General features: G+C 39.0%; 1 protein-coding gene across 2 annotated transcripts in view; it reads left to right on the top strand.

Moving 5' to 3' along the window:
* The first annotated feature begins 9290 nt into the window (after window positions 1-9290).
* The window catches only part of LOC125000614 (muscarinic acetylcholine receptor M4-like), a 40601-nt gene continuing 31553 nt past the window's right edge, over window positions 9291-18338 (top strand). For both annotated transcript variants that reach the window (XM_047576151.1, XM_047576150.1), the window contains exon 1: window positions 9291-9692. In XM_047576151.1, the coding sequence (XP_047432107.1) occupies window positions 9638-9692 (55 nt within the window). In that variant the 5' untranslated portion in view covers window positions 9291-9637. The remainder of the gene's footprint in view (window positions 9693-18338) is intronic.

Here is an 18338-nt window from a genome sequence, read left to right as displayed (position 1 = left end):
GAACCTTCACGAAGCACACGAAACCACCTACTGGCCAGGGGTATAATCACAGGCAGTTGTGTCTTAAAATGTGTGATTCTTTGATTTTTTTTGTGTGTGTTGTGGCTCTTGTGAGAAAATTTTAACATAAAACATTTTTTTATGTGTACGGACTATTACATTTTGCTTCCTCGATCCAAGTTTTCCTTACTATCTAACTTCAGCAACTAACATATTACCTCATTAAAGCTCAGCTCAACACTTTATTTTAAAACGAACCAAGTCTTTCATTAACGTTGTTGCTGTAACGGTAATTGTAACTGATTCACTGTTCCCACTACATTTAGCTCTGTTTAAAGGTAAAGATATGCACAGGGTATCCGCAGCGTCTTAAAAAGTCTTAAAAAGTCTAAAATCTAATAATTTGAATTTAAGGCCGTAAAATGTGTAAAATCCTATCATCTTAAACATGATTTTAAAAGGTCTTAAAAATGTATTGACATTACTTTTATTTAAAACAAATGTATAGAGTTCAGTCTCACTTTTAAATGTTTCAGTTTTGGAGGACTTTAAGGGATGGCCTAATAGCGGTTGGATCTGAACAGGAATCCAGAGACTCAGATGTAGTAAAGACCAACTGAGTGTGTATTTCACCAGTACATGTGTAATACAAAAAATAAATAAATAAATGACTTGAAAGACAAAAAGGAAAAAAACATATCTGTCAGACTTTGGTGGGCTGAGGTAAGGGTCACCACCTGACAGTCAATCATCATCCCTCTCTATGTTCCCAGGCTCCATTTTATAGGCAGCCACCAATTACACGTTAAACCCTACCACTGCACAGGCAAGCTTTACTTCCCAGATCCACCACACAGACCTTTACAAATCACACAATCAACTAATTTATATATGGAAAATACCTGTTCTTTTATTAATCTCCTTTAAAAACAGTATACACTCTGCCGTCCCTACTATTTTAGGATTGACCATCATTTGCTACACCTAGGACTGGAGCTAATCAGCGGCAGCTGAGAAAACAGAAAAACATGTCCAAACACACTAATAATAACTAATAAAATAGTTCAAATTTTCATCTGTCTGAGTCATTTATTTCGTCACATGTACTTGAATGATTAAAACTCATGTGTCCATGTGATATACTGTCAGTTCAGTTTTTCAGTCTAAGTGAAAAAGATGAAAAGGGACCTTCATCACAAGGACGCTATAATGTACATACAAAACAGAACTAAAGTATGCTGTGTGCGCAGCGGAGAAAGGTTGACAGAACCCCACAGCATCACTTGAGTTTTCTCTGGCCAAATTGTGCTAATACAATACTTACTATTGAGTAAGTTATTAACGAACTAACAGGCTAACTACTCAGACTGTGAGCTGAACATTATCCTTAACATTATATGCTATTGCCATACAGTAACACTAGTTATACATTTAAAGCTATGGTTGCTATCAGCGCCGTGATTGAGCAGCGGCTAATCAGTTAACGCTGAGTTCTGAACAAATATTAGTTCACAATAGAGAGGCTTCTTTTGTTTTTGAGTTAGGTTAAGCATTTTGTACCGGACCTCCTTTTTTGCCAGTATGGATGTGAAATGGGTGTTAAATTGTATTTATTATGGTCTTAAAAAGTCTTAAATGTGACTTGTTGAAACCTGCAGAGACCCTGTAGGTATGTATGTTATGGCAGTTGCACGACCACCCTACTGTGAGGACTAGCAGAGAGACCAAGGACAGCAGCTAGCAACTTCTGGCAGCGTCCATATGTCACCTGTCACCCAAAGCAGGAATCCCCTCACGTATGCAATTTTAAACCTTTACATTAAAAAATAAATAAATAAACAAATGTGTGGGGGTGAAATAAACTATTGAGACCAAAATCATTTTTGTACCAGGTTGTAAACACGTTTAATAAGTTGGACTTTTTATAATGGGGATCTATGGGAATTTGATCCCTTTAGAAGTCAGCCTCAAGTGACCACTCGAACTGCGTTGTCAATATATATATGTCTGCCATACACTATACATGCATGTGTCGACTCTCATCCTGCAATCTAAGCCACTTTGTGATGGCGTCCCTGTATTCCATCACTTAAGTGTAAAATCGTGTACCTCTTCGTGTTTCATGGATGTTAAATGCGTGTAGCACTGCTTATGAACACATTTGTTCCTTTTGGGGAGGACTTTCAAAAGTAATTTCCTCATATTTGCCTGTACTCTCTGAATCCATGTAGGCTGCCATATTGGATTTGTTTATTAAATGCAGCCAGTGCATTGGTCTAAAGCGATCACATGACTGCTGTTTTACTTTTTCTTTTTACACTCAGGACGAACTAGTCTTCCATTAAAACATCAATTATAAAAAAAAAAAAAAACTGCAGGATATTAACATTATGAAGTAAAGAGGTCGTAGAAAAAGGTGGAAACGAGATTAATTTTCCAGACACATTTTCTCAATTCACCTTATGGCCTATTAAGCAGGCAAAGGACAGTGAATGGTGCTGGTGGAACTAGAAAGAGGGCATGGAATATACTTGTGTAAAGTGGATAATGATGTACAGAACAGGGAAGATTTTATTCAGAAACAGAGGTTTCTCTATATTTTTTGATTTTAAGCAGTTCCTTTTTTTTTCTGGACACAACACCACCAGCCTTTGAAAACACACTTTCACAAGGTACTTAAGATGCTGGCATGCACAAAAATGCAAGAGTAAGATTATTTAAATTGGGGTACAGAAGTTTCTGCCTGTCCCGGTATTCGAGAGGGTTTTCCAGCCTACTTTTGTTTAGCTCTGAAAGGTAGCTGGATCTCCCAGTGGCGCCGTATGGGGATGGAAGTTAGAACAATTCCAAGGACCCCTGACTGTCAGGGGCATAAAATAGTAGTAAAAAGAGTTATCTCTTCGTCTTCACTTGATTTTGGCAGAAAAGGCTAATTACCAATAGATAATTGTCTGAATTACCGATCTAACAGATGAATGCTAAGATGAGAGAACCTGAATGCAGATGTTTCAATACTAATGAAACAGAATAATCTCCCAGTCAAACTCCGTTTCCCAAAAGGTATATGCTGCCTCCACAACCCGGTTATGGTAAAACAAACAAACAAAAATAAAATTACTATTGGACAAAAAAATTGTAATGCAGTTAAGTCTCTCTGTTTCGTCCAGTCAAAAGAATTGATGAGTCCCGCTGTTCTTTCACTCTATCGCTATGTGCCTTATCTTTGACTTAGCTCCTCTATTGGGACACTCCTCCTGGACTCTCCCATCTCTCCAGAGATCTACACAGCACCCCCCTGGACCTCCTCAAACCTGAGTGAGGTGACTCGGGAAGCACAGAACCCTACACACCACTAGTTCCTACCAGCACCACATGCCTCTCTTCCTCTGTCCTTCCTTCCACATCTTCTCTGTCCTTTGTTCTCCCCCTCTATTCATTGGGGTGTAGCACTGCCCTCCCTGCCACACAAGGTCACTCCACTTAATAAAGAAAACAAGGTAGCTCCCAGGGTGATGGTCACACGTACTGTAGTAATAAAATATTCAGCCGCAAGAATATAACTGTATCAATCTCACATAATGTTGACACCATGTGGTGTTTAACTCCGTAGACAAATGCAGACAAAATAACTAAATAAAATAAGCAGAATTATGTACGCATGTAAATAAACAACAAAAGCAGTAATTCATTGCTTTTTTTCTGTTAAACTATGATTTACAAAACAAATGTATCTTGACTGAAAATGTGTAGGCTGAAGCTGAAGTTTAATGTTAATCATGTTTTACCAGTTAAGGGTAAACAAAATCCAAACCTACAACTGAGACTGTCAACTGAGACAACACACACACACACACACACACACATCTGTAACATGATTAAAACACCCCTATAAGAATAAGAATAAGTACAAGAATAAACAAAAAAAAAAATCAAAAAAAAATCAAATGAGTTTTGCACTACTACAAAATAACCAAAAGGTGGTAGTAAATACTAAGCAATAAACCTAGGCACGGGCACAAAAGATAAATGAATTTAACATTTTTTGATGATTCTTCCACTGACGTTGTTGTTGTCAGGTTGTCAAGTAGGAAATGTACAAAAGTCTGTCAGACTTTAGTGGACATACACCCTAATTCTGTGTCTGACATCTTACCTCTCATAATTTGTGTGAAGACACCCTCGTGACACAAATTTTGGTGTTATTTTATATAATTATTTTCACCACTATAAAACTTTAAATATAAAAGTTTGTGACAAAAACATTGCCTTGTTTTGATATCAACCTCTGAACCATAAACTTTGATAACCACACCATTATTTCCTAAGAATGTAACTGTTAATAACAAGAAATGCTTAACAAATAGCAATATTAGTGTCACAATGCAGATAATTTTTTTTCACATTGGGCTTAAGCTTTGTTTTCCTGTCTTATCTGTGTCCAGATTTATGTATACATAATTGAAAACAACAATCATTATGCCTAGGAGTGCTAGCTAAATTTAGCATGTGCAGCAATCAAATGAGCTTTTGTTATTTGTTTGTCATTAACAAATAATTATACAAATAATATACCTACCTGAAACTGCTCAGTCAACTTGAATTTTTTAATGGTGTAATGGAAAATAAGATGTGTCATCCAAGGGTTGCCTGGATTTCAGTTTGAGAAAGTTTGTTTAGTTAAGTAGCAAGCATTGAAGGGATTTCTTGAAGGGAATATTTCTCTTCAAGAAATATTTTTTCGTCAACCATTGTTGTTTTTATCATCATCACCAAACATCATTCACTTGCAATCATAAACCAGCATGGTACACACTGGGATCAAGGTGGGTTAAGTGTCTTGCCACACCTGACACAACGGAGTGACGACTGCTCTACCTCCTGAGCTACAGCTGGCTCTCATGTGTTGGTACATGCATTTGTGGATGGGTTGTTTGGTTTCAACAATGTACAAGTCTGTACATTGTTCTCTGCGCTGAACAGCAATTTTTACATTACTCTGTTTCTGCTCGGGTGTTTTTTCTTCGGGGGGACCAGTTTTGGCCTAAGTGTTTGACCTGGTTTGAAATAAACTGGAATGCTGTGTTTTTTGAAAAGTCTCCTGAGTTTCTCCAATACACCAGCTAATGATGGTGGGGATGATGGTGTTCTGTTCTTCCTCCTGTTGTTCTCCTCGTCTTTGTCCATTTTAGGATATCTTTTTGAGCCTTTGGCAAAGATCCTTTTGGGATATCCACATGTCTTGAGGGTTTCTTTGATGTGTTGTCCCTCCTTCTCCTACACTAAACTACTTCAAGTGGTGGAATAAATTTGTTGTGTTGCTTTCCTTAGTCATCCTTATCCACATCTACCTTAAGATATCTGAACCAGATCCATATTATTGATGAGCCTCATTTGGATTCATGGTCGATTTGTTTTATTCAAGTATTTATTTGAATTTATGTCAAAATAGAAATTGCATTTTATTTTAGTATGTATTTTTGGTCTGGTTTTGAATAAAAAGGACATTTTGTTTTGAATATTACAGTGGTATGGCGGCTTGACCGACCTTAATAAATGGACTTTTGACTCACTGAAAAATTTCTTTGTGACCCTTTAAGATTTGTATTTGAGTAGCCCTGCCCTAGACCCTTCCTTTCCTGTGTAATGATGTTAGACACGGACTGTTGTTCAGATTCTGAATTGGTGTGTTTTTTGTTCTATAGTATATTCAGAGGAGTGTCTTTCCTCTAAAAGTGATATTCATAAGGTCATTACCCTTGTTGATTATAATAATAATCTTCACAATCTGACAAGTTTAGTGTGTGAAGTTGAAAAAATGTCATATTATAAATGTTTCGAGAACACACACAAAAAAAATCACGTATTTTAATGGGAAAGACAGGAGTCAGCTGCATTGTGTACCAATCTGTATTGCCACAGTCCATACTAAAATAATCATAATAACCTCTGTTCAAACATCAAAATAATCATGCGCAACACGTTTCAGGATCCAAAATTATCAGTTCTTATTATGATCGTGTTTTCTGAAGCCTGAATTATAGTGTCTGCTTTTATGTATTGCCCAGGAACCTCAGATCCACCTTGACAGATATCTACATTTTATGATTTAATTCACTCTCCTCTGTTTTCTGGCCTTAGGCAGTGCCATCCCCTTGCATTTTTATGCTAATGACACAATTGTTTATGGCTGTGGATCCAGTCTTGTTCAAACCATTAGATCTTTACAGAAAGTCTTTGCATAAAGCTGTACAGCACTCACTACTTCACCTAAAATCTGTTCTCAGTACAGACAAGACTTAGCTTTAGAAATAATCCCCTCAGTGAGTATAGAAACAGCTCTGGTTTAAGTTACCAAGGATCTCCTTAAGGTTTCAGACTTGTCTCTGTACTTGTCCTGCTAGATCTTAGTGTTGTATTTGACACTGTTGATCACAACACAATTACTACACTTGAAAGTGTGATCAACAGGACAGTTAACAAATTTTCATTAAGTTCTATGACAATCCCGTGCTTTGCAAAAACCAAAAAATAGTCATATAAACCACACCCCCATTAAAATACACAAATAAAGACAGAAGTGGAGGTCAGTATTTAAATCAGCCCCACCTACAGATTTATACATTAATGGTTGATTTAATGATTTTATCCATCTAAATGGGTGAATAACTCAGTGACATCCCTGCTTTGCTCCTAAACATCTGTACAGACTTTGATTTATAGTACATCCTTCATTATTCTTAAGTGACAAGAAGTCACAGAGATTTCCATCGTCATTCCACTCTTGATTCATCTGAATTTTGAAAAAGACAGCACCCAGCGTTGTTGAGTGCACACACTCTTTGTACAAGAGGTTTCTGGACTGCTTTCTTTCACCTGCATAATATCGTCAAAATTAGGAACATCCTGTCTCAGAGTGATGCTGAAAAACTAGTTCACTGCTGTAGGCGGTCTGACGGCTGGAACCGGTGGCATCATGATGTCCATAATACGCCGTATGGTGAAATCATGCTGGCGTAATAAGGCTTCCTGAGAGGAGAGGACAGGACCGGACGAAGGTCTCTGTGCCTGCTGGGTCCATGCTTAAGTCCAGATCGTTCTGTTACGGTTTCAACAGTGATCAGACCCAAAAGCAGCCGGGGAGAGAAACATGTGGATCAAACAGACAGGGAAATACTGACAACACACAAAGGGAAAAGAGGCTGCCATGACGAATCATGACATTCTCAATCTCAGTGGGATCTTTCTGGTTAAATAACCTCCCTGCCTCCAACGATCCTGCACCTCAAGTCTCCTGCTCGACCCCCTGCATTGAGCCCTTTGGATCAGACCATCAATACACAGCTCACTCAATTCTCCTCCCTGACATCTCTGGAAGACCTCCTGCCTTGTTCCCGTTCCCAAGAAGTCATCTTCATCTGGCCTCAGTTATTACCATCCAGTGGCTCTTACATCTCATGGGATGAAGGTGCTGGAGGAGTTGGTACTGGCCCCCCTTAGGCTGCAGGTGAGATCGTCTTTAGACCCCCTATTGTTTGCTTGCCAGCCGAGTCTGGGGGTGGATGATGCTGTCATCTATCTGCTGCAGCTCACTCACTCACACCTGGATGGTAGTGGAGACTCAGTCAGAATCACTTTCTTCAATTTCTCCAGTGCCTTCAACACCAACCAGCCTTTGTTGCTGGGTGGGAAGGTGCATGCTGGGAAGTGTTCTTGCATCCACTGTCTCCTGGATCACTGACTACTTGACTGACAGGACACAGTTTGTGCGTTTGGGCCGTGTGGTGTGGGAGCCCCACAGGGGACTGTGCTTGCTCCGTTCCTGTTCACCTTATACACCACTGACTTTCAGCACAACTCAGAGTCATGTCACATAAAGAAATTTTCTGATGACTCTGCAGTTGAGGGGTGTATAAGAGGTGGACGGGATGAGGAGGAGTATAAAGGACTGGTGGACAGATTTGTGGGGTGGGTTGGAAGGAATCACCTGCTGCTTAACGTGGACAAGACCAAAAGGATGGTGATTGGCATCAGGAGGAAGGGAACAGATCCTCAGCCACTCAGCATCCTTGGTAGGGACGTGGAGGCGGTGGAGGAGTACAGACAACTGGCTGTGACCATCGATAACAGACTGAACTTGAGGACCAACAGTACAGCTGTGTACAAGAAGGCCTGCAGCACACTCTACTTCCTGAGGAAGCTGAGGTCCTTCAATGTATGTAGTAAGATGCTCGAGATCTTCTACCAGTCTGCTGTGGCCAGCGCCCTTTTCTCTGCTGGGGGAATAGTATTGCAGCCAGTAATGCCAACAGACTGAATAAACTGATCAGGAGGGCTGGCTCTTTCATTGGCTGCACACAGGAAACGTTTGAGGTGGTGGTAGAGAGAACACTTAACAAACTGTTATCAATCACGGATAACCCTGACCACCAGACGATAGACAAACAACGGAGCTCCTACTCCAAGCGACTCAGACAATACTGTTGTCTCAAAGAACGCTACAGGAAATGTTTCTAAAAGTTCAATAATTATAATAATAATAAAATCACAGTAGATAATCTACCTTCTTGGTATTTGGCTATGATAAAATATATTACATACTCTAGTTCACCTTAGTCATTTGATAGTTCCTTCTGTCTTGTTGTCTGTCAGACAAGAGCAAAAGATTTCAGTCATTGAAAGTATTTGTACATTCTATGAAAAATACAAAATGATGATCTCTGTGAATAAATGTTAATGCTGTTCCACAAGCACTGTTTCTTTGTAGCAAACAAGAAGAACCAACTCCCATTGGAGAGAGACGAATATTCAACCATTCCTGAAAGTCTATGCAGACGGGGGCAGGACTCAGTTTTGAAAGGCTCACCATGTGACCAATCACATACAATGACAAAATAGGATAATACTATTTAAATGCAAACACGTAGGGGAACAAGTGAAGGAATTCATGGAAAATCGACATCCAAGCAGAGACATCTGTTATTTCTAAATGTCATATAAACATCTAATGTTAAGACGTTATTTATTTATTTATTTTGCTGAAGAGCCATAAAGGAGTATTTAAGTGACTCTTCTAGGGGAGCCGAGCCAAAAGAGCCTGCTCTTTGAAAAGAAGCCCTCTCTCCCATCACTACTCTGTGCACTGTAAGAAACATGATAGAAAACTCAGAGATTCACCAATGATTGGCTGACGAAAATGACATCATAAATTTCTCTCTCTCTCTCTCTCTCTCTCTCTCTCTCTCTCTCTCTCTCTCTCTCTCTCTCTCATCTGTGTGTGTATCCCGCTCGTTCTCCGTGTTGCTCGCTCCGTCTGTTGGCTGTTTACGAATTGTCGTCTGGTGCACGAGAAAGCATGCGGCAGAAACTGAGCGGGCTTTTTATTATCGATGTGTTGTCATTATCATAGATTCCTTTGACAAAACCGACTACCGACTACAGTAGTCTATCTACCGACAGAGGAAATATTAACCCCGTTTTTTTTTCATCTTAGAAAGAAAGAAAGAAAAAAAGAAAAGAAACCACAAACTGTGAAAAATAGACCTTAAGAGACCAGAGAAAATAAAATAGCAGAATCAAGTATAGAAGCGAACAGTCGGTTGACAACTTGGATTCGAAGCGGCTATAGGTGCCATGAAACATGAGTAACCACGGCAACGGAGTTGGGGTGATTCAGACCCTGTGGAACTTCAATGGTGAGTGACAGCCTCTGTTCGTCCTGCGCACAGTTGGTAGCTTTTGCCACTTGACTCTCACTTGCAAGTGATGCTAAATGAATTATGACAATTGGAGAATAAATACACATCGTGTAACACTGGATGCATTGGTGCATAGTCCTGTGAAAGTCTGTGTTGAAATGAATAAGGGAAATCAGATAAATAAAATGTATTTTTATTTTGGAAATGTTTTTGTTTTACTTAAAGACTGTTACAAATGTGTTCAATAGTCGTTTATGTTGTGCATTATTTTAAATTACATAAGATAAGCAGATAAGGACTGATATATAGTCTTTCTTTGATATTTTCATATCCATACATGTAAGATATCAATCAGCTTTTAAAAGTAAGTGATTATTCAATATTCACATGAATCATATGTTGATTGTTACCATTTCATTAACCTTATGTAAAAATGTGCTATATTTTTGATAACACAAGACGAGGCAGCGGGTTAGTGTCTTTGTACTACATGATGTTTTTTTCCCTCCAACTCAGTGTGTTTTATAATAATAGAGCACATATCTTTATCTGACTGATAAGAACGCCACAGATTTTATTTTTAATTACATGTATTAAACAGTGTGTTAGGTGAATGGCTAACTACTGTGCATCAGAATGTCTGACCCATTACAGTTCTAGATATGACATCTCTTGTTGTGATGATACCTGTCTACTTCCTTCCATCAGCAACTCATGTACTCTCTTCACATCCTTCTCTCGACCTCTTATGCTGTACTCTTTTCCTTCTGTTCTTATATTCTATCCTATATACAGCCTTGATCCTGTAGTGAACAGACGTGTGTTATTGTGTGTACATGTTATTTTATATATGGATTAAAAAACAGGAAGTGTGTGTGTGTGGGCAAAGCTGGATATGTATTCCAGCAAGTAGCTGTGTGGAGTTAAAAGGGTCTATATCTGTAATATCAGTATATCAGTAATGTTATGGTAATGTTTTGCAATTTTATATCAACCTTAAACAATGTGTGTTTAAGGTTGTGTTCCATCTATGTTAGAATTTACACCATCTTTACATGCTGCGATCTGGGCGATCGCTAGGTGGATATGGTTGTATTGGTGTCTTTTAACCAATCAATTTGTATAGCTAATCAGCCAGTCACATGGCTGCAATGCAATGCATTTAGGCATGTAGAGGTGATCAGGACAACTTGCTGAAGTTCAAACCAAGCATCAGAATGGGGAAAAAAGTCTTTGAACGTGGTATGGTTGTTGGTGCCAGACGTGCTGGTCTGAGAATTTCAGAAACTGCTGATCTACTGGGTTTTTCACACACAACCATCTCTAGGGTTTACAGAGAATGATCCGAAAAAGAGAAAATATCCAGTGAGTAACAGTTGTGTGGACGAAAGTGGCTTGTTGATGTGAGAGGTCAGAGGAGAACGGGCAGACTGTTTGGAGATGATAGAAAGGCAACAGTAACTCAAATAACTACTCGTCACAACCAAGGAATGCAGAATCCCATCTCTGAACGCACAACACGTCCAACCTTGAAGAAGATGGGCCACAGCAGTAGAAGACCACACCGGGTGCCACTCCTCTCAGCTAAGCACAGGAAACTGAGACTACAGTTCACACAGCCTCACCAAAATTGGGGAATACAAGATTGGAAAAATGTTTCCTGGTCTGACGAGTCTCGACCTCAGCTGTGACATTCGGATGGCAGGACAACATGAAAGCATCCATCCTTCCTTGTATCAACGGTTCAGGCTGGTGGTGGTGTAATGATGTGGGGATATTTTCTTGGCACACTTTGGGATCCTTAGTACAAATTAAGCATTGTTTAAATTCTACAGCCTAGCTGAGTATTGCTGCTGACCATGTCCATCCCTTTATGATCACAGTGTACCATCTTCTGACAGCTACTTCCAGCAGGATAATGCAACATGTCACAAAACTCATATCATCTCAAACTGGTTTCTTGAACGTGACAGTCACCAGATCTCAATCCAATAGAGCATCTTTGGGATGTGGTGGAACGGGAGATTTGCAGATGTACAGTTGGCAAATCTGCAGCAACTGTGTGACGCTGCCATGTCAATATAGACCAAAATCTCTGAGGAATGTTTCCAACATCTTGTTGAAAGTATGCCACGAAGAATAAAGACTATATACTAGTCTGCCCGTTCAGCTGTCGCTCACTGGATATTTTCTCTTTATATATATATATTTTCAATTCAGTTTTATTTATATAGCGACAGTAACAATACAAATTGTCTCAAGACGCCTTACAGTGCCTGCAACCTCCAGAGCATGCCTGAGGGCGACAGTGGCAAGGAAAAACTCCCTTATAACAGGGAGAAAACTTGAGCAGAACACAGCTCATATGGAGGGAACCATCTGCTGAAGGCCAGCCGGGTAGAAACAGAGAATATAGAGGAATGAAGAACAGGAGAAACAGATAAACAAACTTCTGTCATAGATACATATATCAAGCTGAAGGAAACGTGTAGAATCTAACAATATAATAATAATTATCATATATATCAAGAAATCACTGAAGTTAGACCTGCCTGACAAAGTGAAGTAGACTAAAATATCCTCAAAGCTAGACATCATGCCAAGATCCAGGAACAAAGGAGAAAGAGATCTATCAGTCTGGAAAAGGTTATAAAGTCATTTCTGAGGCATTGGGACTCAAACCACAGTAAGAGCCATTATCCACAAATGGTGAAAACACGGATCAGTGGTGAAACTTCCCAAAATTACCCCAAGAGCACAGCCACTACTCAGCCAAGAGATCACAAAAGACCATACATAATGGCTTGTCTCAGTTTTGCCAGAAAACACCTTGATAAGCCCCAACACTTTGGGAAAAATCTCTGTAGACTAATAAGACAAAAGTTGAACATTTTGGAAGGTGTGTGTCCCATTATGTGAATGTTCTGGACTTTCTTGAAGACATTTCAGTTCAGTTTTGCCACTCATCACTCGGATGAGTGGCGAAACTGAACTGAACTGAAGAAGCTACTTGGATGAGTGGCGAAATGTCTTCTACAAGAAATTCTACAAGTCCAGTTGCCTTTATTCAACGCCTTTTGGATCACACCAACAGTAAAATATGGTGGTGATAGTGTGATGGTCTCGGGCTGTTTTGCTGCTTTAAGACCTGGAATACTTGCTGTGATAAATGGAAACATGAATTTTGCTGTCTACCAAAAAATCCTGAAGGAGAATGTCAGGCCATCTGTTTGTGAAGCCGAAGATAACTTGACTTCTTCGGCAGGACAATGATCCAAAACACACCACCAAGTCCACTTCTGAATGGCTGAAGAAAAAGTGGATTGTACATGTTTGCCTTAGTCAGATGTATGTATCTATGACAGATGTATGTTGATCTCATTTCTCCTGCCGTTCTCTTCTCCGTCTGGCCTTAGGCAGATGGGTCTCCATGTGAAAAGCGAATTTATCCTTGCAACCGTTCGGGGTTGCTCTGGAGGTTTCAGGATGGATTTTGTAAATTGTCTTGAGACAATTTGTAATGATATCAATAATGATATATATAAATAAAACTGAATTGTATTGAATTAGCCAATTAGTCAAATTCCTGACATGAATTCTCTTGAGATGCTGTGGTATGTCCTTAGAAAGGCTCGAAAACCTAACCCTCCAATGCGGCTGAATTAAAACAATTCTGCAAAGATGAGTGGGTCAAAATTCCTCCTCAGTGCTGTAAAAGACTCATTGCAAGTTTTGCAAACGCTTAATTGCAGTTGTTGCTGATAAGTGCATTCAAAGTGACAGTAATAACACAGTGTCAACTTTGTTGATAAAAATATTATGTAAATAATAAGCTGTAGAATTTGTCAGAACATAATTACAAACCAAAATGCTATACCAAAGTTGATGATAGCTTATCTTTCAGCGGACCCTACTCATTCTCCTAGACTCAGATCAGGTCTTTGAGATTAGGGTAGGTAGGCTTACAGTACATGCTGTACATGTTTTATACATACAGGTATAGGTTTAGCCTAAATAGACGAGGAGTAGAACTAGAACCCTCATACTTGAGCGGATATGCACATGCTTTCCAAGAGGCAAATAGGTACCAGTTTTTGATTAGTAGTCTGCTAAATACATGAATGGCACTGGTTGTCTTCTTCCCATCACACTTTCTGTCCAAATCCTCCTATTTTCCTTCACGGGGAGGAGAATTTGGCAGACTGTGCAGACAGCTGTCATATTCCAGAGGTCAGCAATGAGTTGAATATATCTGTTCTCATCTCATCTCTGGCACGTATATTCTCAATTGTTTTCCTCATCAAATAATGTTATTTTTTGTTAGTAAGTAAAGACAAACAATAATTTTTGGTGTGGTCACAATACAAGAGGTTTTCTTAATGAACTTCATGACAATAACTGCAGTTTACATCAGTACACTTATTCAGATATAGATCATAACTTTGGAAGTTTTTCTCACATTGGTGGTCAGCAGATATTTTGAGAAGTTGAGAAAAATGAGAATTGCATAATACCAGTAAGGAGTGGAAGAGGCGGGTGACACTAGGTAATGTAGGCCCTTATGAATCGACAGGGGACAGGGGAAAGGGGAAAATTGAGCCATGCGTGTCATAGAGTACTGGCCCATTTATATGTAAATGTGTATATCCCAATAGACATTGGTGGGACATCCCAGTGATTATTTCCTGCATAAAATAAGTTACCCCCTGACTGGCATCCTACAAAGAAATAAACATCAAAATAAGGCAGTCTTTTGAATGTCTTTCTGAAAGGAACAGATCCACAAGATCTGGCTCCCTTCAAAGAGTCACAAATCCACAAATCCCATCTTTAATCAAGACGAGTCAATACATTGTCTTTTGATAAATTATTTTCCCTCTGAATCATCCAGTAAATAAAGCATCCACATTTTATTCCCCAGACAAGTGTGCCACAACACTTTTCTGATTCATTATTCAGTTATGTCAGTGACTGTAAAACACAACTGGCCCTCTCTACCTCCACTCTTGTTATGGCCTAATTCTACAGGCCATTGCAGATACAACAGTTTCAAAATATGTTGGATTTACTGTGTGGCTGTATATTTGTCACTGGCGCCTTCTCTGTGAGCTGGTATTGAAATGGGCACAGAGGGATGTAAAGATGAGGGGAGAGAGGGCAGGGTGCAGGAGGGTGATAGAGGAATTAAGGAATAGGGGTTTGACAAGAGGCAAATGAGAACTTGTGCCAGCTATCTAAATGTTTGGTAAAGAGAACATCTATTCTATTGGAGTCCTCCATAGACATGCACAATTCAAAGTAACTGAGTAGTCATTCTGAATAAAAAGAAGATAGCCAGATTTAGTGGAAATTGCAGTTGGTATATTATTTTCCAATTTGTAAGATAATTTGTGGTACTGTTGACTTTGAAAACAGCAACATTTCCATCAAGTTTTTAATACAGCTTTGGGATAGAATAATGCAGATTAGCTGTAGTCTGAACTGAGGACTCAAACGGAGATAAAAGGGTGGACATTTGGCAGAATGGGCATTCTGTAATGTGTTTGTCACAGTTGCAAATTTCTGGAAAATTCAATTGCTTTTCCAAACAGCTGTGATCAGTTTGAGTGGTTCACATATAGAAAGGATTTTTTTCATATAGACCATATTTTGCAAGGTCTGCAGATATTTTGATGAACACAAAATTGACAGGAATACCCTGTTAATAATGTTAATTTTGTTTTTGAGGGAATAAAATCAATTTTAAAATATGTACAGTCTCTCTGCAGTTCTTGGTTGATGTCTTTAAACAATCGGTCATGTCGTCAGAGCTAAATAATAATTTTATGGTTCTCTAGTGACCAGGTGATTGAAATCGTGCTTTCAAACATTTAAAACAAATAGAGCCTACCAACTCTACTCCAAACAAAGCCTTGGTTCAGCTGCTCTCTCAGGTGAATCAGTGGAGGAAGAAAGGCCCATATGAGCCTCCCTGCCCCTTTTATAAAATCCACCCCGTTTGCCTGCTACACTTAGAGCTACACTTCCTGTTACCTTCCTTCCCACGCATGTAAGTGTACATTGCCCTCTGAAACCCCCAAAAGACACAAAAGGCCCTCTCTACTGGCAGTTTGGTTTGGTTTGTCCTTTCTGGGCTACTTGCTGTGTAACAATGAGCTCCTTGAAATATGCATAAAAAGACAGTTCTGACGTAACAAGAACACAAAAACTCCCACCTTCAGATTATAGTATTCAAATAATAACAGACAACTCATATGACAAGTGTCGCCACAGTTAACTTGAAAAAGTAATCCTGATTATTCCTTTAGAGTAACTTTACTTACCTGATTACTTAAAAGCAACATGTTACTTCTACTACTGCTTATCCTCACAATGGTGCTGGGATTGCTGGAGCCTATGCCAGCTGTCATCGGGCGAGGGGCGGGGTACACTCTGGTCAGGTCGCCAGACCATCGCAGGACTAACACATAGACAAACAACCATTCACACTCACACACACACCTAGGATCAATTTAGGGTTACCAATTACCCTAACAAGCATGTCTTTGGAGGTGGGAGGAAACCGGAGGACCCGGAGAAAACCCACACAAGAACATGCAAATTCCACCCAGAAAGGCCCAAGCTGGACTCGAACCCTGACCTTCTCGCTGGGAGGCATCAGTGCCGCTGTCTTTATTAGTTACATTTAGCAGCTGCTGACTTGTTATCTCAAGATATTTAATTTGAGAGAATTTCGTCGAACGACGAAATTAACTTGTTATGCCCAAAACCTAAATACCACAATAAAAACTTGTAATGGAAACGCTTACATTTCAACAAACCTCTCAAATTTCGCTAAAACACTTTTACTAAACTTTTCCTAAACTTAAAATAAAATACTTTTTCTGCAATTCCCCCATCCCCCCATGCAGGAGGTCATGTGAACAGTTCATTTGCAGTCCATATTTCTAAACGTGAGGTCTCACATGACAAATTTAAGAATTTTAAGAGAATAATAGGATATTGCAAGACGAGACTTCATGAAAATTACAGCTCGTTCACAAAACACCTTTCAATGGAAACATTTATCAAAATTTCAGAAATATCACTTTTATTTTGCAATAAATTGGGAAGAGGAGCGTATTCATATGGATAGAAACAGAGGTGGAATAAAGAGAAGATGGTCATCACTTAGACCTATCAAAACATACTCATCATTCAGCCTTCAATACAGTAATTTAACTGCCTGGAATGGGCATTTGGCTGAATGCATTAGGGATATCTTATATCCCTAATGCCTTATCCCTAAGGCATATCCCCAATACCTTATCCCTCTGGGATACCTACTGGCTTATTTACATGTGTGACTGACTTTCTGGGAACTCAGCAGCTAGATTTACTTTCACTTTACCAGTTATATGGACCTTACAGATAAAATAATTTTTGTGAGTGACGTCTAACATTCATGTACATGTTGGCAATAGATGGGATATATGGGTATGGAGTGAGCCAGATCTTATGGATCTGGTCATTTGAAAGAGCCATTCAAAATACTGGCTCATTTTGACATTTATTTATTTATAAGTCTTTTAACCTCTAAGTACTGTGATAGGATAAGATTTTGATCAGAATCATTCAACCTAGACATTCCATCAATATTTTTTTCTCTTGGTGGGATATCTGAGTGTATCTATTAAAAAATACAGATTCCAGATTGACAGCTTTATTCACTCCATATCATCTCCGTCATCAACATCATCTCACTCAGTCGAGTAGCAAAGCAGGAGCTTCTGTTTGCATCTGTGTGAAACTCAGAAAAGAAAAAATACAAAAAACGCTTGCACTTCAGTGCTGTTTGCCAGTACAATGGAAAACAGCAATCAAGTTTGCAGTCCCACACAAACTGATTATTTGTTGATAGCACTGCAGCCTTGTTGAGTGCTACTGCTGAAAAAGAAATTCATCTAGCTCTGTGGTTACTTCACATATTAAAACTTTAAGGCAAACAGCCCAAAGCTGGAAAGACAGTGACTTTCCACTTTAAAATTGAAGTCCAACCAGCATGGAAAGTGTTTAAAAACATATTTTCTGCCCTGTGGCCAGACTTAGCTATAGCTGGGTTGAGGCTTCCATTACTTTTACTCAGTAATAATAGCTTCATGAACCATTACATAAAATTGAGGCCATTAGAGAAAGAATTCAAGCCATCCTTCCCACTACTTGCACTATAAGGTTTATCAATAACTACAGTGGCTTTAGAAACTGATATGGGACCCCATATGGACAGCTTCTCTCCAATACATAGTTTGAGATAAAAGTTTCACAGCATCTGCACCTGTCTATTTGATTCCATCCCAATTAAATTATCAATTAATTAACACTACCATCAGATGAGATAATATTTCATAAAAGGTTACATACCATAGTCTTTTAGGGTTGCTGCAATTAAGCCTTTAAAAGAAGAACACTGCTAAGAAGTTAAGTGACCAGTTTTTTTTCTTTCTTTTTCTTTTTTTTTTGGCACAATTTTACAGTACATAATAAAAACAAACCTGTCATTGCCCTAGGCACCAGGCTTAAAAACATATTGCCTCTATGTTTGCTAGATCTCAGTGCTTCGTTTAACACATTATCACACTATATTCGATTCTAGAGACTAGAAAG

This window comes from Mugil cephalus, chromosome 23, assembly GCF_022458985.1.
Source record: "Mugil cephalus isolate CIBA_MC_2020 chromosome 23, CIBA_Mcephalus_1.1, whole genome shotgun sequence".
Classification (NCBI taxonomy): domain Eukaryota; kingdom Metazoa; phylum Chordata; class Actinopteri; order Mugiliformes; family Mugilidae; genus Mugil; species Mugil cephalus.
Note: the sequence above shows the minus strand (reverse complement) of the source record. Positions and strands in the feature narration are given on the sequence as shown.